Source organism: Mastigoproctus giganteus, chromosome 3, assembly GCF_048544385.1.
Source record: "Mastigoproctus giganteus isolate SK-2022 chromosome 3, ASM4854438v1, whole genome shotgun sequence".
Lineage (NCBI taxonomy): Eukaryota > Metazoa > Arthropoda > Arachnida > Uropygi > Thelyphonidae > Mastigoproctus > Mastigoproctus giganteus.
The window spans coordinates 221905987-221933658 of NC_143577.1; the positions used below are offsets into that span (position 1 = coordinate 221905987).

General features: G+C 37.3%; 1 protein-coding gene across 1 annotated transcript in view; it reads right to left on the reverse strand.

Moving 5' to 3' along the window:
- LOC150088768 (calcium-activated chloride channel regulator 1-like) overlaps positions 1-27672 on the reverse strand; it is a 179671-nt gene that overhangs the window by 16934 nt on the left and 135065 nt on the right. Inside the window, exon 12 of the mRNA XM_090370317.1 lies at positions 13291-13461. Coding sequence (XP_090226443.1) covers positions 13291-13461 — 171 coding nt within the window. The remainder of the gene's footprint in view (positions 1-13290; positions 13462-27672) is intronic.

The window sequence follows — 27672 nt, forward strand, 5'->3', positions numbered from 1 at the left end:
AATTGTACAGAGAAATAGAGTGGGCTAGTAAATCGGAATGTCTTATAATGGGGGATTTTAACTTCCCAGATATTGACTGGAACTTGTGGGTTGGGCACTCACACACTAGTCAGACTTTTGTGGATTTATTGGATGATTGTTTTCTGCAGCAACATGTTCGAGAGGCAACCAGAGAAAGTAATACTCTTGATCTGGTTATCAGCAGTGATCATTCATGTATTAAGAATTTGCAGATAAAAGAACCACTAGGTGGCAGTGATCACAGTGTACTGACGTGGGATTTACTTAAAGATTTAATTACAATCAGGGGTAAAGGAAAGGGTTTTTGCTTCCGTAAAGGTGAGTACAGTGGTCTCTGACAGTTTTTAAATTCTGTACAGTGGGATCAACTGACGATGTTACCAACAGTAAATTCTAAGTGGGAAGCATTCAAGGAATTAATCGTGGATGCTACTAAAAGTTTCATACCTATTAAGAAATATTGTTCAAGGTTTAGGCCTAAATGGTTGTCAAATGAACTAATGACACTCATAACAAAGAAGAAAAATGCATGGAATGCATATAAATTATCAAGCGACTCAGAAGCCTATGGCAGATATAAGTTAGTCTGTAATCAGGTCACAAAGGAGGTTAGGCAGGCGAAGGTAGATTACGAGAAATCCTTGGCAAAAGATGCTAAGAAAAACAGCAAGGATTTCTTTACTTATATAAACTCTAAAAGGAAGGGGATGAACCTGATTGGTCCACTTTACATCGATGGTTCGACTGTTGATGATCCCGCTCAGATAGCAAACAAACTGAATGAGTATTTTGCATCTACATTCACACGTGAGGAATTATTAAGGTTTGAAAATGGCAGAAGGTTATCAAATTGTAGCAGGATACTTAATGATTATGTAATAACTGAGAGCAAAGTGGAGGAGAAATTGTTGAAGTTAAACATAAGAAAAGCACCTGGGGTGGATGGGATCTATCCAGTTATATTAAAGGAGGCGGCAAAGCAACTAAACAAACCCTTAGCCATAATTATGAGCGCATCCTTGGACTCAGGGGAGGTTCCCACGAACTGGAGATGTGCAAATGTATCCCCGATTCACAAAGGGGGATCGAAGGGTGACACGAGTAATTACAGACCAGTTAGTTTAACTTCTGTTCCGGGTAAAATAACGGAGTCGCTGGTTAAAGATGCATTGCAGGATCATCTAGACAAGACTACAGCAGTAATTCAGACACAGCATGGGTTTGTTAAGGGAAGTCTTGTTTGACAAATTTGATAGGATATTATGATGTGGTTACAAAGGAACTGGATGCAAAAAATAATTTTGATATCATATATTTGGATTTCAGGAAAGCTTTTGACACTGTTGCGCATGGAAGACTATTGTACAAATTGGAGCAGAATGGTATTAAGGGTAAGTTGCTACAATGGATAAAAGGATGGTTAAGTGGGAGAAGACAGAGGGTGGTAATCAATGGGTGCTGCTCTTCTTGGACTAATGTTATTAGTCCAAGAAGTCCTACAGGATTCGGTGTCCTACAGGGTTCGGTGTTAGGTCCACTGTTGTTTTGTATATTTATCAATGATATTGATGAAGGTATATCAGGATTAATGTCGAAGTTTGCAGATGATACAAAGGTTGGCAGGGTTGTTAATGACAATAATGGCAGTGTGCTACTGCAACAGGATCTAGATAATTTGGGCAGATGGGCTAAGAAGTGGCAACTGAAGTTTAACCTTGACAAATGCAAAGTACTGCATATGAGTAGAAGTAACCCCAGAGAAACGTACCAACTGTGTGGTACTACACTTAAGGTGGTAGAAAATTAAAAAGACCTGGGAGTAATTGTGCAGGCAGATATGAAGTTTTATGAGCAATGCAGACAGGCTGCCAGGGCAGGTCATGGGGTTTTGTCAATGATATATAGGAATTTTGCTAGCTGGGAAAAGGAGGTGATTATCCCTCTGTATAAGGAAATGGTCAGGCCACGCCTTGAGTACTGCGTACAGGTCTGGAGGCCTCATTTTAGGAAGGATGTAGATTTACTTGAGCAGGTACAGAGAAGGGCAACAAGATTGGTGAGAGGAATGAAGGGATCCTCTTATCAAGAGAGGCTTAAGTTCTGCAAATTGCAGTGGCTGGAGACTAGGCACCTGCGTGGTGATCTGATTGAGGTGTATAAGGCCTTGAATGGGTTGAGCACGCTGAATTCTGATGGGATCCTTCCACTTGTTCAGATTACGAACCTAAGGGGGCATAAATTCAAATTAAGAAAAGACAGATGTAGATTAGATGTACGGAAATTTGCCTTTAGCCAGCGGGTGGTTAATTGCTGGAACAAACTTCCATCTGTCGTTGTGGAAGTTGATAGTTTGAATAAATATAAGGAGGAACTGGACATGCATTTGGAGGGAATGGTGTGATTTTTTTTTTTTTTTTTTTTGGCTGATGCTGCATAAGCTCATACACTTGCTTTCTTGCATCACATGCCACTACTACTACTACTACTACTAAGCAGCAGAAATCACCTCATTATCAGCAGCAAAGCATTATCCAAGAAAAAAAAGACTTCAGTACAGGGAAGAGGAAGAAATCTGAGGGTGCAGGGTCAGAAGAACAAGCAGGATGCGTCAATACTTCAGTTTTTCCTAGCACATCAACAACATACTCCAGGGACTCACATCTGGTGAGTATGGGCTTGGCACACCCAGGGTCCTGAGCTGGATATCATCATTCTTCTCTTTCTTGGTGATTACTTTCTACTCTCTCTCTCTCTCTCTCTCTCTCTCTCTCTCTCTCAGGATAACTTGGGAATTTTTTTTTTGCTAGTGCAGCATAAGCCTCAGGCTTCCTTGCACCATGTGGCTAATAATAATAATAATAATAATAATTTCATGTGCACGTTGTGCTCTTTCCTTCTGGTAATGAGTCAGAAGTCAGGGAGCCCATCCAGCAGACACTTTACTCATATGCAACTGTTGTTGGATGATTTTCTCCACAGACCCTACTCTACACTAATTTGGAGTCCCACAGCTAGTTCTCTGTTCCTAATACAGTGATCCTGTAGGATAATTGCCTCAATTTTTTTCAATACTCTTCTGTTAGAACAGTTGCTGGGCACCCTCGGATTTCTTCATCATGCACTGAGGTTCTTCCACATTTGAATTGTTTATACCAGTGTGCAACAGCATTGTAACCTGGACAGTCTTCTCCATAAACAGTGACTATTTATTTGTGGATTGTTTTGGATGTTTTCCCTTGCAGAAAGAGGAACTGAATCATTAATCTGTATTCCACTTTATCCGTTGTGACACCTCACTTCATTCAGTGCTGCAAAAAAAAAAAAAAAAAAAAAAAACACAATTGTCAGATCAAAACCAAATTTGTATAGTTGCTATAGAGATTTAAAGGTATCAAACAATATAAATTTCATTTTTCTATCACAACTACTTCTGAATGAATACAATTCTTTTGAACCTCCTTGTATTAAATCAAAGTAATAAACATTAAACTGCAATAATCAGTAGTGGGAGTTTCTGGTTAGTGTTATTGCTCTGTATAAAATTATAAATTAGGATATTTTAAGAAGTACTTCATCATACCAGAAAATGTTTTATTTAGTATATCTCATCAAAATGGAATATTTTGTAATTTTTAATTACAAATTTATATGTAATTATGCTGAAAACTAGATCTGGCAATACTCCGACTCAGGATGCACTGATCGAAGACTTGCTGAAAGTTATTTTCATCAGTCTTCATTGTTGTATTGAATGTGATACATATTCAAAACCATCACTAAACAGTTACAATAGGGCCATAGGTGATTCCAGTGTGCCCTAGTATAGAGAGACCAGAGAAATTAAGCATAAACTCTGAAATGTTTTGGATATGACTGACTGCTTAAATAAATAGTTAATGCCCTGGAAAAGTTAAAATGATGAGTCATCAGGGACTTGGGTGTCCCAACTCAATACTGGAGCCATCTCTCATGTACCTGGCTGAAGGCAGGGAACACAGGAGCTGTAGGATTTGGTTTCACAAGATGTAATTTTGAGTGAACCAAGTATCAGAAAAACAGCAAACATATTATGTAAAACAGGATCAGGGTACACCTGCCAGGTACTAAGGTTGATGATATCTTAAAACACATATGATCATATTGAAGTTGAGGTCACGTTGAGAAAAAATCATGAATCATGTGAGAGTATATGGAATTTTATCCATAGCAGTAACTTGCCCTTAATGCTACATTGCTCCAGTTTGTACAACCTTTTATGTGCAACAGTATCAAAAGCCTTCCTAAAATTTAGTTATGATATGAAAACACTTTTCACATCAGTTCTTTTGTTACTGCATCATAGCATCAAATCAGATTGGTCAGACAAGACTGTCCCTTAACAAATCCATGCTGTGACTGCAGTATACAGGAACTCCCCGACTTACGGAAATTCGACTTTACGTAAGTTTTTGCTGGCTGGTGCAAACTTAAAAAAATCGTGGAAACGTATTTTGCATCCCGTAGGAATAAATAGAGGTATCGTGAAAAGATCGTAATGTGAACCCAATAACACTTTTTTTTTTTTTTGTAATTCATTCCAAGTCCTTGGAAGTTGAAAATTTCGCTATACAGTAATACCCCGAAGTTACGCGATAGGTGGGTCCGACGAAAATCGCGTAAGTCGAATTCGCGTAAGTCGGGGTACAACTTTGCATATAAATACATATAAATTTTGCTTAATTGGGACCAAGGACTAACAAAAACACCTAGTTTAGAAGAAAAATATTAATAAAATTGCAGTTCTTTATACATATTAATACAAAATATGTATTAAAAAAAACAAATGACTTACGTTAAAAAGTTATTTCGATGTCGATGGCTTCATAAAATCTAACAAATTCGTCTGACGACACAGCGCGTTCTTTTTTTCACGCAGAATTTCTTCGTAGCAAACTAATAATTTTTTTATTCCTTGCTTTGTAGCTATAACGCGTTCTTCGTTGGAGTCTGTTTTCTAAAATTTTTAAGCCCTTTACAAGTGAGCCCTTTTCAATTTTCAACCTGTCAAGTTTGCAATTGTCATGTGCTTTTCGCCGTTGCTTCATTTAGGCCTGTAGCACGTGCAGTATCACATGGTCTTTCATTTCGCTCAAAGCGTTTCACAATTTCATATTTTTTCTCTATCGACAGAGGCGGACTGGCCATAAGCCTTACCGGGGAAACCCCGGTGGGCCAGTGTGATTTTGGCCATAAACCATAGTATGAGGCCACTATAAATTTTCCCGGGTAAGAATTTTTGACCCAGTCCGCCTCTGTTTATCGATAATTGCTTTTCTTTTTCTCTCTGAATCTGCAGTGTCTTCACCAGGACGCTTCCTTTTCACACCTTTTAATTAAGTATTTTACTCATTTTTAGGGAATAAAGCACAATTACAAAACGAGGAGGCACGCTTGATACGCATAAACAAAGCTGCGCGCATGTAGCAACTGAATAAACAACACCATAAAGGCAGAGATACACTATTAACACCTCACATTTCTAGGGGTTACTACCATAAAACAATAAAAAATCCAGTTGCGTTTCTGCTAGTGAAATCTGTTATAAACTGGTAGTAAAGTCGATCTAATTGCATTTGCGATTATACCGATAGCTGGAATTGTGTTGGTTTTTACGTTATTATGGTGAAATGTGTTTCCCCTTCACTGATATAAAAAACATAAAAGCAGCAAAGTTGAATTTTGTTCATCTTTCGCTCTCATTCTCCGCCGTCGCACCGTATATCGATAACATAAGAAAAACGACCTTGAAGATAGTGGGCGGCAGCGTTGCCAAATGAAAAAATCAAGAACCGCGTAACTCCGAGTTCGCGTAAGTCGGGGTAGCGTAAGTCGGGGTAGCGTAAGTCGGGGTATTACTGTATTACTAAGCTATTTATCTCTCTAAAAGGTCATATTTATAATGGAAATTGCAATACTATCCTTTCATCATTATCATATGTTCTCATTATAAGAATCAATTTTGAATGCCTTTGTGATATTTTTCTAAAGCACATATCTGGAGGTCACGACCATAAAATAATAGAAACAATTTGCACTTTTTGGTTTATTGGGCTTTTCTGTTAGTGCATCTAATTATAAATGGGTAGTCAACTCGATCTTATTGCATTTGCGATAATACCGATAACTGAAATTGTATGGGTTTTTATGCTATTATGGTGAAACGTGTTCCCCTTCACCGAAATCTTCAGTCATATAATAAACAAATTTTCAGAAACTTCTCTTCAATCCTATTTATGTATTACAATAATGAAGGGAAAGCAACCAAAGAAAAGTGCAAGTGGTGGTAGTGCCACAAAACGAAACAAAATTGATTTAGAAACAAAGATGAAAATGATTAAGTAAGAAGCAGGACAAAGTTTGTCATCTATTGCACGGGAATTAGATCTCTAGTGAATGCTATTTTAAAAGATAGTGCACGTGTAAAAGAACATGTCAAAGGATCAATGCACTTAAGATCAACAGTGATCACAAAACAGCGTTCAGGTGCTATATTGAAGATGGAACAGATGTTAATATTAAGGATGGAAAATCAGATTGAGAAGCGAGTGCCCCTGAGTCTAAGACCATTCAAGCAAAAGCAACGAGTATTTATAAAGATATTAAGGATAAGTACGGCGAAGTGGTGAAACCCATGTTTAGTCTCTAGAGCAAAGTTTCCGGCATCTCCCTCCCCCATACTTCTCCTTCAACCCATGCGCGGTACTAAGTACTATAGGTTTTGATACCTTTCGTGTTTGGGGTTTTCATAAAAAAAAAAAAAAAAAAATCCCCAACCCAAGTTCGGGGCAAATAATGGGGGGTTTAATAGGTTCAAGCATCGCGCTGTTTTCCACAACGTTAAAGTATGTGGTGAAGTTGCCAGTGCCGATTCTGCAGCTGCAGAGAAATTTTGTGATGTGTTGGAAAAAATTATTGATGAAGGCAGCTATTTAATGCAGCAAATTTTTAATGTTGACGAGACTGCTTTGTATTGGAAAAAAATGTGGGATCAAACATATATTGCCAAAGAGGCAAATACAATGCCAGGTTTCAAGATGCCAAAAGACAGGGCCACACTCTTGCTTGGGGCTGATTCAGCAGGAGGTTACAGATTAAAACCACTGCTTGTGTACCATTCTGGAAATCCTCGTGCATTTAAGGGCATCAATAAAGCCACCCTACCCATGTATTTCCGATCGAACCAGAGAGCATGGATAACAATATCTCTCTTTGAGGATTGGGTTAAATGCTGTTTCATTCCCCAGATTGAAAAATATTGTAATGACAATGCCGTTCTCTTCAAGAATTTGCTTCTATTAGATAATGCTCCTGGATATCCTATGCATCTAGATGATTTCAATTCAAATGTGAGAATCATATTTCCATCACGAAACACTACTTCACTCATCCAACCTATGGATCAAGGTGTTATTTCGAATTTAAAAGCATACTATTTATGCACAACATTTGCTCAGGCATTGTCTGCAGTAGATGATGAAAAAAATTTTACGTTAAGAGACTTGGAAATCTTACAATATTTACCACGCCATCTTAAACATTAATAAGGCCTGAACAGAAATTACTAAAAGTTGTTTAAATGGCACATGGAAGAAAATATGCCCACGGCATGTAAAAGGCTTCAAAGGATTTGAAAAAGACGAATCATATGAAGAGGTTACAGATAAGATTGTAAAGGTTGCAGAGCTACTTCGGTTGGAGGTTGATGCCAAAGACATGGAGGAGTTAATAGAGGAAGAAGAGAAGGAATTATCTAATGAAGAACTTACTGACTTGCAGGTAGCAATAATGGAAGAAGAAAATGCTGACGAAGCTCAAGATGAACCAAATGAGGAGCAAGACGCTTCATCACCAGAGAGATGGCAATGGCATTTTGTGAAATTGCATCAGCAATGGCAAGGTTTGAGGAGATGGATCCTGACAGCGAACGATTCTTAAAAGTTAACAGAGGGGTGAATGATATGCTTGCTTGCTACAAAGAAATCTATGATGAAAAGAAAAAAGCCACCTTCCAATCATCCATTAATATGTTCTTTCGTAAGGTTGAGCAGCTGACCCCTTCTAAAGCTCCACAGCCCTCAACTTCCGCAGCAGCGTACTTATCAGCTGAAGACGTTGATTTTGGCAATAATGCTCGAGAGGTAAAACTTATCAATGTTGTTTATCTCCTCCTTTTTTTTTTTTTGTAATTTTATAATTTTGAAATTTTTTAACTGCCCACTTTTGTAATTTTTCCTGCACATGAGATAAAAAATTGAATAAATACAATAAATAATTATATTTACATATTTATTGAAACTGAATCAAAAAATTAAATCAATTCAGTGAGCACAGTTGCAAGTGCTGCATAAGCATGGGGGAAAATTCCGACCTACGTAACATTCTGCGGAACGCAACCCTTACGTAAGTCGGGGAGTTCCTGTAATTGTATTCCTGTTTAGATGGACTTGCATTACTTCTTTAACCAGTGACTCCATTATTCTCTCCACCATTATTCTCTGTTGGTAACACAATCTGTTGATCCCACTGTATGGAATTTAAAAACTGTCTCAGGCCAGTGTAGTCACATTTTCAAAAGCAAAAACCCCTTCCTTTTACCCCTGATGGTAGTTATGTCTTTAAGTAAATCCCATATCGATAAACTGTGATCATTCCCACCTAGTAGTTCTTTTACTTGCAGGTTCATAATGCAAGAAGAATTGCTGCTGATAAGTTTCTGGGGCCCTGTGGCTAAGTGGCCAGATGAATACTACACAGTTACTCACACTATCTCTGGCCTTTACAGGGTTTGTACTGCAACTGTTTGTACCGAGTAGTATATTCTATATAAATTTATTTACATAGAGTAAACTACACAGAGTTGAGGGGGGGGGGATCTCCAGTGCTGCAAGACAGTAAACACTATATACTATGTCCTTTCTATACACATTGTATTCCCCATATTCAACTTCTGCATCCCTTATGTCTGAGTGATATCATGGATCTGATATCCCTACAATTTTGCATTAGGTGCCTTAATCAGTACTTCAAATTCATCAAATTTATTTACTATGCTCCTAGCATTAGTATACATGCACCTGTTCATACTCTTAGTTATCTTAGCACATGGACTTGTCCATGTATTTGCTTGTTCTGTGAGTCCCCCAACAGGGGGAATGCACAATATATTTCCCCGTTTCCCTGGAATACTAATTTCATCTGTGTGTGTGACTTTTCCATAATTGATATTTTCTATACCAGATACAGCATCTAAAATTTACCACATTTCACTCTTTTCCTCTTCTTCAATGTATTCAGCCCCTTCATTTAGCAGTTCAAAGTACTTATATTCACTACATACCTCTAAAAATCCCCCTGTTCTAATATCACCTCTGTCATTTTTTGATTTCCTTTTGAGTTTTCCTTCCTCTTCTGAGATTTTTAACTAAACATATTTCCATCCTCTTGATATTTGTTTTCCATATCTTTTCCAAACTCTTCCCAAGATCTTTCTTTAGCCTCTCACAAATATTTTAGTCCTCAGACACTTTTTTCTCTATATGCAAATAACGATTTATTAGTTTTATTTGCAAAAAATTTCTTAATTTTTTCTTTTCTTTAACTTCTTGGGTCTACCATGATGTTCTGAATTTCCTGTCTTTATAGACCTTAACCCTTGCAGTTTCCACTAAAGTTCTCTTAAATTTTTGCCATTCTTCATCTAAAATCATGTTAGCATTAGGAATGCTATCTAACCTTTGAGCAAGAAGGGTTGTATATTTAATGGTTGTTAGAAAATCCTAAGAACTCAATTTTTCTTGTTTTAACACTTCTCTTATTTTTGGGATTAATGATCATTTTTAATTGCACTGTACAGGATGATGGCTACTTCCAGTCTCAGATCTTTTATACCTTTGCATCTTTAACTAGTTGTTTAAGATTCTTTTTTCTAAATTTAATGTCTTTATACTAAAATACAGTTGTCCCCATGCAATAGCATTGTTTACTCAATGCTTATTTGCCATGTCACTCTGTATTTTTGAAACCTTCTTCCAGAGTTCTGTTTCCAGAATAGCATTGTTCACTCCAGATGCCGTGGGAGAAGTTACCTCTTAGCAGCTGTTGGATACCTGAGGGGTTCTGTTGAAAAAAAATAAAAATTTGAATGCTCTTCAATCTGATTTTTTTTCAGTCACTGTAATTCACAGTGCATGCCTAATAGGTATGCTCTTTGATTTCACTATTAAAAATTGACTTTTAAGTGAAACTATAATTAAAAAGAAAATGAATGAATTTCTGGATAAACTGGAAATACTACAAAGCAGTTCCAATTTATAACAAGGAAAATTTATGATTTATGATGCTTTCCTAATTTATGACACTTTGAAAGCTATCTGTTTATTATCCTACCATCTATGAGTCATCTTTGTGTTAATTTTCTGTAGCTGTTTGTACTGGCCCAAGTTTCCTGTGTCCACAGCTGTGTGAAATGCTAGTTATTCAATGCTATAAGTGGAAAATATATTAAAGTAATCGCATACACCATTTCTTGCATATTACAAGAATTTTTATAACACTTTATACAGCCACCTTCCTGGTGGTATTAAGGGAAAGGGAGTGCCTACTTAAGAGTTCTTATTACCTGAAGCTTACTGAAGTGTTGTTTTTAAAGTTTCTTTTTTGGAACTGCCATATGCCTGACAGGGAGTTGTTTTTAGCTGCATACTATGCAGTGGTATCACTAATGCCATTTTCAGCATAGTTTTGGTTTCTAGTCAGCATCTGGTTTGGTTTATGCACTGTTTATGTACATTTTTGTCTGTGTGACTGATTTTAGTTTATTATGCATGTAGTTTGAACTTCTCTATTTTTAAAATAGTTTCAAAATGATAAAGTGAGTCAGCAAATGGAAAAGCTTGTGTTTAGAAGTTAAACTGGACATTCTACAAGACGTGGATTTGGGAGGGTGCCAGACTGACCTGTGCAAAATGGTTGATTTAGCAGGATTGATTCACCATCATAATAAACAACAAGAAAAAAAAAACATGGAATGTGGCAAGGTAACAACTCATTTAAATGCACTGAAATTAAATTAATCTAGATGTATCTGCAATCATGATAGAAATTGAAAGATTGTTAAATTTGTTTACAGAGGATAATATGGTGTAAAATTCCCTTTAAATTCTATGATAAATCAAGAGAATTAGTTATATGAAGATTTGAAGAAAAAAAATTGCTGGAATGGTCCAATTTTAAACCTTCAGTGGCAGTAAAGGCTGGTTTTATAAGCATTGTAACTTGCCTAATATTTCCACCCAGGGGAAGTAGCAAGTGCTAAAAAGTTGAGGCATTTTAGATGTAACCAAAGAATAAGAAGGATGAGGCAATACCCTGTGACAGGTGTTTAATGTTGATGAATGGCTATCTTGGAAGAAAATGTCAAAGAGGTTTTATTTTCAGAGACGAAAAATACATACTTTGGTGCCTCTGTAGCCAGGTGGGCAGGAGCAGCAGTGCGTAGCACACGCTTCTTGATTAGACTGGGGTTCGAGCCCATGACTACCAAATATGGAGGATGCGGAAAGGATAGGGAATGACCGCCGCATATCCTCGGAGCAATATGGCCTTAGTTGCTAAGGCCATATTGCTCCAAATAACAAACAAACGAAAAATACATTCCTGGATTCAATGTTTAAAGACAGATTAATAGTGATGCCACTTGGGAATGCTGTTGGCAACTTTAACAATGTTAAAGCTCCTGTTAATCTACCTTTCAAAAATAACAGGGCTTTTAAGAGATTTATCAAAATTGAGGTTGCCAATCATAAGAATCTATTAAGGAGGTTTGAGTCACTAGAAGTCTTTTCCAAAGATAGTTTTCAGATTATTTTTGTCTAGCAGTTGAAAAGTATTATCAAACAGTAACATTTCCAATTAAGCTCCTTTGGTATTGAACAATACAGCAGGACATCCCACTTCTATTGATAAATTTAGCTAATGTAAAAGTCATTCAGTGCTTCCCAGTATTACCTACAACCAATGGACGCGGATGTAATTAGAGATTTTCTTGACCTCTAAGGGAGTTCATATTCCTGTCCATCTTCATGTTTTTGAGCCACACTTAGTGATTTGGAGCAGTCTGAAAATTTATAGTATTGCAAGTTGTTATTGTAAATAATGTAAACATATTCTAACTTTAAGGTAAGTTTTATTGCATTTTTGAACATATACAAAGTATTTATGATTTATTGCATAATTTATGTATTTAAACTTTATATCTAAAGATTTAAATGTTTCAGCTGCATTTAATATTGTTATCTAGAAAAATGCTGCCTTAAACTCATTATAACTGGTTGAACTGACCAGCATTTCTGGTCACTCCAACCAGTTATAATTATTTACGTTATTTCCTGTGTATAGATCTCCACACTTCATGTGGGTTCGGTAAGCACTGTTTTTATGGCCCCAATTAAGAGCATTAAGTGGAGGATGCCAGTGTTGTGTTGGTAACAAAATGTATGGCTTATGCAAAAATTCAGGAAACCTTTCTCAGCAAATTTTCCTAAAATATCTGCGAAAGAATGTGCGATATAATTGTCACTTTCTATTTTTGCTTTTTTGACTTATGTTATATAAATAATATGTACACTTACTGTACATTAAATTTTACCATCACTTGAACTGTACAGAAAGCAAACAAACATTTCACTCTGTGCATTCCATCCTTTCATCAAAAACCTAATGGTTAGTGTAGTGATAAAGGACTATATCACAGAGCCTAAATCATTTTCTTGTTTTCTCTGTATCGCATTTGTGTAGAGGGATAGTTTAAATATAACACAGAGTGAGTGTTATTCTTTATCAAAGTTTAGTAAATTTCCTTACATGATTTGTTCATATTTAAATATGTTATCAGTATTACAAATAGGTTAAATCTGTTTAATTAAATGAAAATTTAAATTATACAAAATTAAACAAACATAAATTATATTAATTTGCTATCATTTACTTTTGTATGAAGTACCTTCTTAAATTTATAATATCCAAAAATAACAACAAAAGATATGTTTGCCTAAAAAATGTTTAGTATGTTCAATTCCGTTCACTGAAAAAAATGAATATGTTCAGTTTGCATTTCCTTACAAAATGCAGGAATAAATTAAATCATAAGTACATATAGAAATATACAGAATTACTTTAGCATTCTACAAATGTTCCTTTGCTATCCTGAATTCAAAATTATTAGCCACTTACTTTTGATATCTTGGACTGTTGGGATAGGAATTAAATCAGATCCTTGTGATTGGTTACGGATTGTGGTTGTTTCATCACTGCTTGCCTCAACCCTTACAGTATATTGACCTTCTTTATCAAAATTTCCAAAGTAAGCAGTGTAAATACCATCATATCTTGTTATATCAGCACCTGTGGAGAAAAGAAAATAAAGTATTAAAAATATCTGCTAGACACTGCTGTAAAATATAAAAGAAAGCCTAATAATTCATAACAATTACTTAAAGAAGAAAAATATTTTAAGAGATAAAGGGAAGGGGGAGTGCAGTGGATGCAGTGCATCCTAGGGTCCCCTATAATGGGCAGCAGCATTAGTAGTGGCATATAATGCAAGGAAACAAGCTTATACAGCATCAACAAAAAAAAAAAAAAAAACCCACCCTCCTAGATTAACAGTAGCCACTGGCAGAGGCGAAAGTGATTCTTACACTGCTTCTATTGGAATGAGTAGCACCCTGGAAAACAAGGTTCAGGGGATTCGGAGACTGCTGGGAGTCACTGCAGAACAAGTAAATACATGGGCTGTTTTAGGATAGCTAAGAATAGGAACAGTTGCATGTATATTTGCCTGTAAACCAATGCTAGGAGTTTGGTAAATAAATTTCATGAGTTTGAAGTATTGCTCAAAACATCAAAGGCAGATATTGTTGCAGATATAATGGGATATCAGAGACATGGTGTCACACAGATATAAGGAATGCAGAAATGGAATTTGGGGAGTACATTGTGTACAGGAAGGATAGAGAGGATAGAAAGGGAGGAGGGATTATGCTATTAGTTAAGAAATGCATAAAATCCAAGGAAGTACAGCCAGTCGACATGAGTGGACAAAGCAGTGTCGAGTCAGTTTGGTGTGACATAAGCACTGGCAAAGCAAAATCAAGAGTAGGAGAGTGTATAGGCCTAATGACTCGGATGAGTATAATAAACAACTGTACAGAGAAATAGTGGGCCAGTAAATCAGTGTCTTATAATGGGAGATTTTAATTTCCCAGATATTGACTGGAATTTGTGGGTTGGTCAATCACACACTAGCAAGGCTTTCATGGATTTATTGGATGATTGTTTTCTACAGCAGTATGTTCGGGAGGCAACCAGAGGGAGTAATACTCTTGATCTGATTATCAGTAGTGATTCTTCATGCATTAAATCTGCAGATAAATGAACCACTAGGTGGCAGTGATCACAGTGTGCTGAAGTGGAATTTACTCAAAGAGGTAACTACCATCAGGAGTAAAGGGAAGGGTTTTTGCTTTTGTAAAGGTGACTACGGTGGTCTTAGACAGTATTTAAATTCTATACGGTGGGACCAACTGATGATGTTACCAACAGCAAAATCAAAATGGAAAGCATTCAAAGAATTAATCTTGGAAGCTACTAGGCTTTTCATTCCAATTAAGAAATATTATTCAAGGTTTAGGCTTAAATGGATGTGAGATGAACTAATGAGACATGTGGCAGAGAAGAAAAATGCATGGGATACATAAAAATTAACAGGTGACATGGAAGTGTGTGATAGATATAAGCTCGTCTGTAATCAAGTCACAAAGGAGGTTAGGCAGGCCAAGGTGGACTACGAGAAATCTTTGACAAAGGATGCAAAGAAAAACAGCAAAGAGGTCTTTACTTATGTAAACTCTAGATGGAAGGGGATGAAACAGATTGGTCGACTTGATATCGATGGTTCAACTGTTGATGATGCTGCTCAGGTAGCTAACAAACTAAATGACTATTTTGCATCTACGTTCACATACGAGGAGTTATTCATGGAGGGGAATGCCAGAGGTGAATTAAATTCTGGCAGTGAGCTAGATGATTTTGTAATAACTGAGAGAAAAGTGGAGGAGAAATTGTTTAAGATAAACTTAAGAAAGACACCTGGGGTGGATGTGATCTATCCAGTTATATTAAAGGAGGCAGCAAAGGAAGTAAGCAAATCCTTAGCCATAATCATGAGCACTTTCATGGACTCAGGGGAGGTACCGATGGACTGGAGATGCGCAAATTCACAAAGGAGGATCAAAGGGTAAAACAAGGAATTACAGACCTGTAAGTTTAACTTGTGTTCCAGGGAAATTAATGGAGGTACCGGTTAAAGAAGCACTGCAGGATCATCTAGACTATTCTTCAGTTATAGCTGGGACACAGCATGGGTTTGTTAAAGGGAGGTCTTGTCTTGTAAAGGGAAGAATTTGATTGGATACTATGATATGGTCACAAAGGAACTGGATGCAAAAAATAATTTTGTAATCGTATATTTAGATCTTAGAAAGGCTTTTGATACTGTTGCACATGGAAGACTGCTGCACAAATTGGAGCAGCGGCATTGGTGGCAAATTGCTGCTATGGATAAAGGAATGGTTGAGTGGAAGAAGGCAGAGAGTGGTAATCAATGGATACTGATCTTCGTGGACTAATGTTATTAATGGAGTCTCCCAGGGTTGGCTGTTGGGTCTGTTGTTGTTTTCTGTATTTATTAATGATACTGATAATGGTATACCAGGCTTAATGTCTAAGTTTGCAGATGATACAAAGGCCGGCATTGTTGTTAATGACACTAATGACAGTAAGCTGCTGCAATAGGATCTAGAAAAGTTGAGCAGATGGGCTGAAAGGTGGCAATTGAAGTTTAACATTGACAAATTTAAAGTACAGTAGACTCTCGATTTTCCGGGACATATGGTAAAAAAAAGTTCCCAGATAATCCAAAAATACAGCAAGTCTCCGACATACGTAAGAGATACGTTCCAGGACTTGTTACGTAAGTAGAGTTTTATGTAACTAACTCGGAAATGACTAATAAAATATTGCATATATCCTTGATATGCGAAAATTACAAAAACCACATAATATCCTCAGAAGAATGAAGAAAAATAGTTATATATTTTTAATTAGTTCAATTAAAAACTTTCTCTGAGGATAGTGGTAGCCAGAGTGGCACATAAGAAAAGAAAACATAAAAAGGGGGGGGGGGGGGGGAATGCATGTTATTGTACTGTAAAAACTGATTTGTATTTTGTAGCCGTAGTTATTATTGTTAACTTCATTGGTGCTGATCGCTTCACTGCTTCTCATATTCTGTCTTTCTACTTTATTATTGTGTTCACCGTTACTACTGACAAATCTGAATTCCACGCAAGACTTGTTAATGTTTGGCTATTTTCATACATCATTATTTTAATTTTCTAATCCAAAACGATCGCTTTCCTTTTCTTGGTAGATTTACTAGTAGTGCTATCACTTATTCTCTTAGTCGGCACCACGATAACAGTCAAAATTAAATTTTCTGAAAAGAACTTCACAGGGTTAAGGCAAACTCACTATTACTGCCCCAAAGCAGCTCTCATTTTACTGAAGCACATTTATGGTGGTCACTGCCATAAATCAAAAATAAAAACAATTTGCACTTTCTGGGTTACTGGGCTTTTTTGTTTTAATGAAAATCTACTATAAATGGGTAGCAAACTCGATCTTATTGCATTTTAGATAATACCGATAGCTGGAATTCTGTGGGTTTTTACCTTATTACAGTGAAATGTGTGTCCCCCTCACTGAAATCTTCAGTCACATAAAAAAAAATATAAATAAGTCTGAAGCTACATAAGTCGGGGACTAACTGTATTGAAAAATGTTCAGCAACCTATGTAAAAAGTATGGTGATAGATAAAAAACGAAAAACTTACCATGCACTACTCACGTGTGAATTATGCGAGTAGTGCATATTGGACACGCATTTATTTTTTACGATGTCGATTTTAAATCTAATAGCTTCCCTCTATTTTTTACAATGTCCCGTATGGTTTAGTCACCAACATTTTAATGGTTCATTAGAGATTTAACGGATGCACCATTTTCAAACTTTTGAATAATTTCAATTTTTGTTTAATTGAAAGCACAACTCTTGCATTTGCCCATCATTTTTGCGATTTCTTAACAAAAAAAAAAAAAAAAAAAAAAATGACATCCCTGACAAATAACAAAATAAAATTTGTCCTTTAGTGGTGCAACGGAACACAACCAGTGATGCGATGCGACACACTAAAACAAACTAAACATTTGGTCTCTCTTTTTTTTTTTAGCTGCAGGTGTGAAGACAGTGGGGGGTTGAAGATAATAATATCCCAATGATGACTTATAATGCCGCTTCTTGTCACTTATTTATGACTTGCAAAACATCTGTTTATACCTAACTAGTTATTACTTGAATTTTATTATTTCTGGTTGATTTTTTTTTTTAAATTCGATCCCAGTAAATTGAGAGTCTGCTTATGGCAAGTAGTAACCCCAGAGTAATGTATCAACTGTGTGGTACTACACTGACAGTGGTAGAGAATGAAAAGGACCTGGAGGTAATTGTGCAGTCAGATATGAAGTTTTCTGAGCAGTGCAAACTGTCTGCAAGAGTAGCTCATGGTGTCTTGTCAATGATATACAGGAATTTTTCTATCAGGGATAAGGAGGTGATTATCCTCTATAAGGCAATGGTTAGGTCACACCTTGAGTACTATATACAGGTCTGGAAGCCTCATTTTAAGAAGGTTGTAGAGCTGCTGGAATGAGTACAGAGAAGGGCAACAAGATTAGTGAATGGAACAAAGGGTTGCTGGTTGCTTTTATGAAGAAAGGCTTAAGTTTTGCAAATTACAGTGTCTGGAGACTAGGCACCTGCAAGGTGATCTGATTGAGGTATATAAGGCCTTGAATGGTTTGAGCACGCTCAGTGCTGATGGGATTCTCCCTCTTGCTCAGAATAATTGCCCGAGAGGGCATAAATTCAAATTGAGGAAAGACAGTTGTAGGATAGATGTGTGGAAATTTGCTTTTAGCGAATGGGTGGTTGATTGCTGGAACAAACTTCCATCTGTTGTCGTAGAAGTTGATAGCTTAAATAGATTCAAGGCAGAACTAGACAAACATTTGGAGTGAGTGGATGAGTAAAATGAGAAGGTTTTTTTTTTTTTTCTTTTGGCTGATGCTGTATAAGTTTGCTTTCTTGTATCATATGCCTTTACAAATTGCTAATGTTATTTCACCTATCCATTCACTATAAAAGTATGGTGGATGCACAGAATAGAACTGTTCTCAGTTTGCTCATATGAAATTTCAGGAGTTTATTTTTTTGTTATTGGTTTAAGTAAACATGAATTATGAATAATAACCATTTTCTGATTATATTAATAACACAGGAAGATGCATGAAATACAACTTATCTGTCAGCTGTTATCAGATAATAGTATGCAGTCATCAAAAATCTTGACTGCATATTATGATCTTGAGGTACTTTAGTTGGACACCTCACTGGCAACCTGCTAGGAATATTCCAATTGTGTAGTAGGAGGAGTTGCATCATAGCATGATATTTAAACCCATGGTCTTATGCCTTACTGTGTACACACTATACACAAGCAATCAGCATTATAAAAGTATAGAAATTGTTGAACTGTCATCTGTCTGTATTAAGGATGAAAAAAGAGGATATGAACATATCCAAGAAAACTGTATTTGATGGTATTAAACATTTTAATAAAGAAATATTATAAATTATGTATACCAACCAATCAAGCAAGCGACAAAGCATGCTAGTGTAATGAGAGGATTTTTTCCATATGTTTCATAGAAAGGATTCTAAGTCAAGCAAAAGGTAAACATTCTCCACATTTCTTATTGCCCAAGAAACATTGTGAAAAACTTATATTAGCATTAGTAGAGGCATATGATGCAAGAAAGCAAGCTTATGCAGCATCAGCCAAAAAAAAAAAAAAACCCCTTCCACTTCACCCCTCCGTTCGTTCAAAATACCTGTCCTTAAATTTATTTAGGCTATCGACTTCCACAACAAGGAATGGAAGTCTGTTCCACCAACCAACTACCCGCTGGCTAAAGGCAAATAAAAGTTATTCTCTCGACTAATTTGATTGTGGTATCATAAGACTAACAATCCAGGATTTTTATATTTATGAGTAAAAAAAAATTCCAACTATGCCTAAATTAATCTCATTGCAATTAACTTTTGTTTTATTAAAACAAAAGTAAATTGATAATGAGAAACTTGAAGAAAAATTTGGCGAAGGTAAAGAAAGCCTGCACGAGAAGCATGCAAAAGTTCATTAAATTTACGGTAAAAGTACTTTGCCATAATGGCATTTGTATTGTTTCTCGCTCAGTAAACAGACAGTGGGTGTTATCGGTCAGGAGTACAAATTGAATGCCATGGGAGATTTGAAACCCTCCCAAAGTGGAGGGGGTAGCCTGACCTTTTTTCTTTAGAATCGCTGGTGGACTAGTGGATAAATTATTAAGGGGGGGGGGAAGGCAAGGAAGCCCACACGAGAAGCACAGCAAACTTCAAAAATGTTTACTGTTGAAACTACGTTACGAACATTTTTTATGACACCAGAACTTCCAATACGACCCTGTTTGTGATTCAATTACTTAATTCAATTAGTGATTCTAAAGGGGAAAAAGGTCAAGTTATCCCCCCCCCCATTTCGGGAGGATTTCAAGCTCCTGTGAGATTAAACTTCTACTCCAGACTGATAACACCCACCGTCTGTTTAACGAGCAAGCAACAATACAAATGCCGTTACGGCAAAGTACTTTTACTGGTAAATTTAATCGAACTTTTGCAAGCTTCTCGTGCAAGCTTTCTTTACCTTAGCCAAAAATTCTTGACAAGGTAGGATTTTTTTGGGCAAAATCACAAAACAGAAGGAAAGTTTTAAGAAAATGAAATGATGTGACACTTAGAGTGAAGTATTTAAAAGAAATAAATTACCCTGACCTAGCTGCACAGGTGCTAGCCTGTTGATTCTTAGCACAGGTTTTAGTCCTTCTCTACACAGCCACCATGCAGATTTACCCATTTTTCTCATTGATGGATCAGGCTATGAATACCGTTTTTGCAGAAGTGGTGATGTTGGTCTTTGAACCATGACTCTATTGCAGAAATGAGTGTCTCGTTGTCAGGGAAATGGGTCCCCCGAAGAAATGATTTGAGGGAAGGAAACAAGAAAGCAAGCTTATGCAGCATCAGCCAAAAAAAACCCACTTCCACTTCACCCCTCTGTTCGTTCGAAATACCTGTCCAGCTGAGCCTTAAATTTATTTAGGCTATCAACTTCCACGACAAGGGATGGAAGTCTGTTCCACAAACCAACTACCCGCTGGCTAAAGGCAAATTTCCGTACGTCTATCCTACATCTGTCTTTCCTCAATTTGAATTTATACCCTCTCAGGTGATTATTCTGAGCAAGAGGAAGAATCCCATCAGCATTGAGCATGCTCAAACCATCCAAGGCTTTATACACCTCTATCAGATCACCTCGCTGGTGCGTAGTCTCCAGACACTGTAATTTGCAAAACTTAAGCCTTTCTTCGTAAGAGCACCCCTTTGTTCCATTTACTAATCTTGTTGCCCTTCTCTGTACTTGTTCCAGCAGCTCTACATCCTTCTTGAAATGAGGCCTCCAGACCTGTATACAGTACCCTAGGTGTGGCCTGACCATTGCCTTATACAAGGGAATAATCACCTCCTTATCCCTGCTAGAAAAATTCCTGTATATCATTGACAATACACCATGAGCTACTCTTTTAGCCAGTCTGCACTGCTCAGAGAACTTCATATCTGCCTGCACAATTACCCCAGGTCCTTTTCATTCTCTACCACTACTGTCAGTGTAGTACCACAGAGTTTATACGTTGCTCTGGGGTTGCTGTTTCCCATATGTAGTATTTACATTTGTCAATGTTAAACTTCATTTGCCATCTCACAGCCCATCTGCTCAACTTTTCCAGATCCTGTTGCAGCAGCATAGTGTCAGTAGTGTCCTTGAAAACCCTGCCAACCTTCGTATCGTCTGCAAACTTGGACATTAAGCTTGATATACCATCATCAGTATCATTTATAAATACAGAAAACAATAATGGACCCAACACTGATCCCTGAGGGACTCCATGATGAGCAGTGTCCATTGATTACCACCCTCTGTCTTCTCCCGCTCAACCACCCCTTTATCCATAGCAGCAATTTGCCTCCAGTGCCACACTGCTCCAATTTGTGCAGCAGTCTTCCATGTGCAACAGTGTCAAATGCCTTTCTAAGATCCAAGTATATAATATCAAAGTTATTCCCTGCATCAAGTTCTTTTGTGACAGCATCATAGTATCCAATCAAATTGATCAGGCAAGACTTTCCCTTAACAAAACCGTGCTGTGTCCGAGCTATAACTGAAGTCCTGTCTAGATGATCCTGCAGTGCTTCTTTAGTGCCTCCATTAAATTTCCTGGACAGAAGTTAAACTGACAATTCTATAATTACTTGCGTCAGCCTTTGATCCTCCTTTGTGAATTGGGGTCACATTTGCACATCTCCAGTCTGTGGGTACCTCTCCTGAGTCCAAGGAAGCTCTCATAATTATGGCTAAGGGTTTGCTTAGCCATAATTATGAGAGTGCAAGATTGGGTGAGTAGGCTGGATGGGACAGTATTTCAAGTTTCCTACTCTTAGCCTGTTTGAAATTGCAACACAAGTGGCCACTTGTGTTGCAATTTCAGAAGTGTGAATTGGGGCATTGTCTTGAAGCATTCTCACACCTTTGGACAGCATGCCACGCCTACATGTTTTGATTTTCTCCCGTAATTTTGTAAGTAAATTGGCATAATAGGCACCTGTAATTGTTCTACCTTTAGGCAGGTAATCAGTCATTATTATGCCTTTCTCATCCCTAAACACTGTCAGTAAGACTTTTCCTGCTGACACTTGGACCCTTGCCTTCTTGGGGGATGGGAAACCATGATGTTGCCATTCCATGGACTGCTTTTTACTTTCAGGGTAGAAATGGTTTATTTAACTTTCATCCTGAGTGATTAGACGAGAGAAAAAGTCGTCCTCATTTTTTTGGCACAGGGCTAACAACTCTTGTGATTTCTGTTGTCGATCAGCTGCCTGGAAACCAGTCAATAATTGGGGAATCCATCTTGCACTCAATTTCAGTAAATGGAGTTGGTCATGAAGGACTGTTTCAACAGAGTACACACTAATCTCACTTTCTGAGACAATTCACGCACAGATATCCGGCAATCTTCCATGATTAACAACTCCACTTTTCTGATCCTGTTGTCATCAATGGCTGAATGGGCTCAGATTCTACCGACGTCCAACCACGCCTAAACTGTCTATGCCAGTGCTTCACAATGCCATAGGATGAGGCTTCATTCTTATGTACAGCAGTCATCTTCTCATGGATTTCTTTAGATTTCCCCTTCAAGAACAGATACCGGATTACAGCTCTGGCTTCAACTTTGTTCATGACGTTACTTTGTCACGCATTCAGCTCTGTAAGAGAAAAACAAATTAAGACATGGCTGAAATTTTATACCATATTTTTTGTGGGTAGCATCATACAGAGATATGTATGATGCTACCCACAAAATATCATGACCCTTCAATATGTGGAAGTAGGCGAGGGCGATTCTTTATTGAACCACCCTCATATATTTCATAGGACTTGTAATTAAAGTGTAATATCTATTTTCTAATTCCCAAAAGTTTTATATGTTATCTTTAAATTCAAGTATGGTCACAAGCTTTTGCCATGTCAGGTAAAAAAAAGTGTTTCAATTCTCCTGTATGTATGGATCTAGCTAAGTTTTTAATTTCCCAAGCCCTTGTTCTTAACTTCCAGTAATTAACAAACCACCAGCTAAAGGAATTAGCTGGTGGTTTGTTAATGACACGCAATGTTGTACTTACTTGCCCATTTCAGATAATAGGAACAGCTGATTTGGTCATGTGCAGAGAGATTGATGGGACTATTTTGTGCAGGTTAGCAGTTCATGTTGCTATTTTTTGTATTTTGTTAAATCACTGAGATCCATGAAACATGTTGCAATTCAATTTTTGTTAAAACTAGGAGGAAATAAGTATTGCAGAATGTTGAGTGAATATTATGTTATGAAGCATGTGCAGTGAAGTGAAAGAAATTACTTTTATATATTATTAAAGTAATTAGTAATTAATTAGTAATAAGATAAACAGTTTTCTTTCTCTTCTGTTAATCACAAAAGCAAATTCAATTAACTTAAGAAAATACAAATCTAATGTACCTGAAATGTAATGCTAACACTGACTAATTTATTTCTGAGCTAAGAAAGATGACATTCCAATAAGCAGCATTTGAACACTTAACACATCTGTAAAAACAAGCAATTGTCTGATTGGCAAAAATTGTTCTTGTTCTTCAAACAGGCCTCTGAGGTTGGGTATATTCATATTGTAGTTTTAAATGTTTTTCACCAACCTTATGTAGAAATAAAACACAACGCAAACGAAAACTGGAATCTTGATAACTATGTATTTATAATAAATTATATTTGCCTGTATTTACAATAAATTATATTTAACTTTTCAACAAAAATATATGAAATATACATTAAAATATACTGGGTTAAGAACAATAAAATACATTAAAATATACTAAATTAAAAGCGATAAAACCATAGCTTTCAAAGGCTTCTGCCTTCTTCTTCAGCGGTATTTTCTTTGTTCTGCGGTGCGTCTTTAAATACCAGCAGGTTCACGATACTCTTCACATGTTTCATTCCCACGTGTTCCGTTCTCTTGTGTTATGGAATCGGGAGTGGCTCGAGAGTGGGTCATATGGAACTGTTCATCCCTTCTGAGGATAGTAGCCTCAAAGAGGGGATGGATCCGCGTTCCTATATCTCTATTAATGTTTACTGTGGAACAGATTCGCAAACTTTCGAGCCACTTGCGGTCCCAGAACTTAGGCGCGCAATCGGTGATGATAGCATCGTCCGGGGAGATCTCGTGCTGCTTCTCCCAAAAATGCTCGGCCACGGCAGACTTACCATACTCCGCATTTCTTATTGCCTTAGTGTGCTCCCCCAGACGATCTTTGAGACGGCGTTTTGTTTCCCCTACATAACACTCCCCACAATCCAGGCATCTAATACTATATATGACTCCACTTGCATTCTCTTTTTGAATGGGGTCCTTTACTTGTGACACGATTGTGTGCAGCCTCTGCCCCGGAAGCTGCATACAACGCGTCTGATAATTTCTTAGTATTCTAGTTATATGATCGGTTAGACCTGGATAGTAGGGAACGTATGCAGTGGATACTGGCATAAAAGATTCGCCTCTCCTCTGATTTCCTTTAATTTATTTTTCTATAATCCTCTGGGGGTAGCCACATTTTGTAAGATCCGTCGTGACGTGTTCATACTCTACCTTCCTATCCTCGGAGGTACTACAGTGTGATTTTGCCCTGAGCTGAATTGTAGTGTGAATATTGACCTTTACACATCGATTTCCTATAGACCTTAGTCTTTAGTTGTTGGTCTTCCCTACAGACCAACACATCTAGGAACGGCAAAACTCCTCCTTCTTCTGCCTCCGAGGTAAATTGTATGAATGGGGAGAAGCCATTTAAAATATTCAACACCTGATCTTCACTCCCCTTTCGAATAATTGAAAACGTATCATCTACGTATCTTTTCCAGGGGCGCATAGGGAGAACACTAACATTAAATATTCTAGCCTCGAGCTCCTCCATAGCTAAATTAGCTATAATTGCGCTAATAGGGGAGCCCATGGCTGTACCGTTAACCTGCTTATACATAGTATTATCAAGCACCATAGTGGTGCTTGAGAGGCATAATTCTATACCTTTCTCAATATCCTCTAAATTTAATTGTGTTCTAGTATTTAGAGTGGCATTTCTCCATAAGGCCATGTGTGCACAACGCACTCCATGGTCAATCGGAATACATGTAAATAGAGATTTCACGTCGAAACATATCATAATTTCATTCTCTTCTATGCGTTGGCTTCTAATAAAATGCCCAAAGTCTTTTCTGTCCTTAATACTAAATTCAGAAAGTCCTACTAATGGAGATAATAATTTGGCTAAGAAACCAGATAGTGCATATATGGGACCGCCTATAAATGAGACTATGGGTCTAAGTGGTACACCCATTTTATGAATTTTGGGCAAACCATAAAATCTTGGTATTTGACTCCAGAGTACCCGTTGCAGAAATAGCAATGGGTGGGGAAAGAGCTATAAATAAACTTCCCGAAGATATGGCTAATGAAATTTGAGTTAAAACAGCAGCTATCCTCAGTCAAGCTAAAAACATCCCCTCTAATCTCAATGTGAAGCAAAAATTAGTGCTAAAAAGCGTCAAGCAAGATGATAGCATTGTGGTCTTACCCGCAGACAAAGGTAGGGCAACGGTGGTTCTTGATAAGGAAGCATATCTAAATAAAGCGTTGGATTTATTGAATGATCAAAGAACCTATAAGGTTATTCAGAAAAGTCCATTGCTTAGCTTGGAAGGCAAGTGAATAGAATGGTACAGAGTTGGCTTAAGTCTAGCAAAATTTCCAAAGAACAATATTGGGTACTGCATGCTACAGGGAGCCAAATACGAAGATTTTATGGCTTGCCCAAAATTCATAAAATGGGCGTACCACTTAGACCCATAGTCTTGTTTATAGGCAGTCCCATATATGCACTATCTGGTTTCTTAGCCAAATTATTATCTCCATTAGTAGGACTTTCTGAATTTAGTATTAAGGACAGAAAAGACTTTGTGCATTTTATTAGAAGCCAACGCATAGAAGAGAATGAAAGTATGATATCTTTTGACGTGAAATCTCTATTTACATGTATTCCGATTGACAATGGAGTGCGTTGTGCACACATGGCCTTACGGAGAGATACCACTCTAAATACTAGAACACTATTAAATTCAGAGGATATTGAGAAAGGTATAGAATTATGCCTCTCAAGCACCACTATGGTGTTTGATAATACTATGTATAAGCAGGTTAACGGTACAGCCATGGGCTCCCCCATTAACGCAATTATAGTTAATTTAGCTATGGAGGAGCTCGAGACTAGAATATTTAATGTTAGTGTTCTCCCTATGCGCCCCTGGAAAAGATACGTAGATGATACGTTTTCAATTATTCGAAAGGGGAGTGAAGATCAGGTGTTGAATATTTTAAATGGCTTCTCCCCATTCATACAATTTACCTCGGAGGCAGAAGAAGGAGGAGTTTTGCCGTTCCTAGATGTGTTGGTCTGTAGGGAAGACCAACAACTAAAGACTAAGGTCTATAGGAAATCGATGTGTAAAGGTCAATATTTGCACTACAATTCAGCTCAAGCCAACCGTCATAGGAACAGTGTAGTTAGAACATTAGTTGACAGGGCAAAATCACACTGTAGTACCTCCGAGGATAGGAAGGTAGAGTATGAACGCATCACGATGGACCTTACAAAATGTGGCTACCCCCAGAGGATTATAAAAAAATATATTAAAGGAAATCAGAGGAGAAGCAAACCTTTTACGCCAGTATCCACTGCATACATTCCCTACTATCCAGGTCTAACCGATCATATAACTAGAATACTAAGAAATTATCAGACGCGTTGTGTGCAGCTTCCTGGGCGGAGGCTGCACACAATCGTGTCACAAGTAAAGTACCCCATTCAAAAAGAGAATGCAAGTGGGGTCGTATATAGTATTAGATGCCCGGATTGTGGGGAGTGTTATGTAGGGGAAACAAAACGCCGTCTCAAAGATCGTCTGGGGGAGCACATTAAGGCAATAAGAAATGCAGAGTATGGTAAGTCCGCCGTGGCCAAGCATTTTTGGGAGAAGCAGCACCAGATCTCCCCGGACGATGCTATCATCACCGATCGGGCGCATAAGTTCTGGGACTGCAAGTGGCTCGAGAGTTTGTGGATCTGTTCCACAGTGAACATTAATAGAGATAGAGGAACACGGTTCCATATGACCCACTCTCGAGCCACTTCCGATTCCATAACACAAGAGAATGGAACACGTTGGAATGAAACACGTGATGAGTACCGTGAACCTGCTGGTATTTAAAGACGCACCGCAGAACAAAGAAAATACCGGTGAAGAAGAAGGCTGGAGCCTTCGAAAGCTATGGTTTTATCGCTTTTAATTTACTATATTTTAATGTATTTTATTGTTCTTAACCCAGTATATTTTAATGTATATTTTATATGTATATTTCATATATTTTAGTTGTAAAGTTAAATATAATTTATTGTAAATACAAGCAAATATAATTTATTATAAATACATAGTTACCAAGATTCCAGTTTTCGTTTTTGTTGTGTTTTATTTCTACATAAGGTTGGTGAAAAACATTTAAAACTACAATATTGTTCTTGTTTCATAATGTTGCTTTAATATGTTTTACTGCATTTCGCACTAGAGTTGGAAGGATGGTGGAGCAACTAATTTGAGGTATTGCTCAAAACATCAAAGGCAGATATT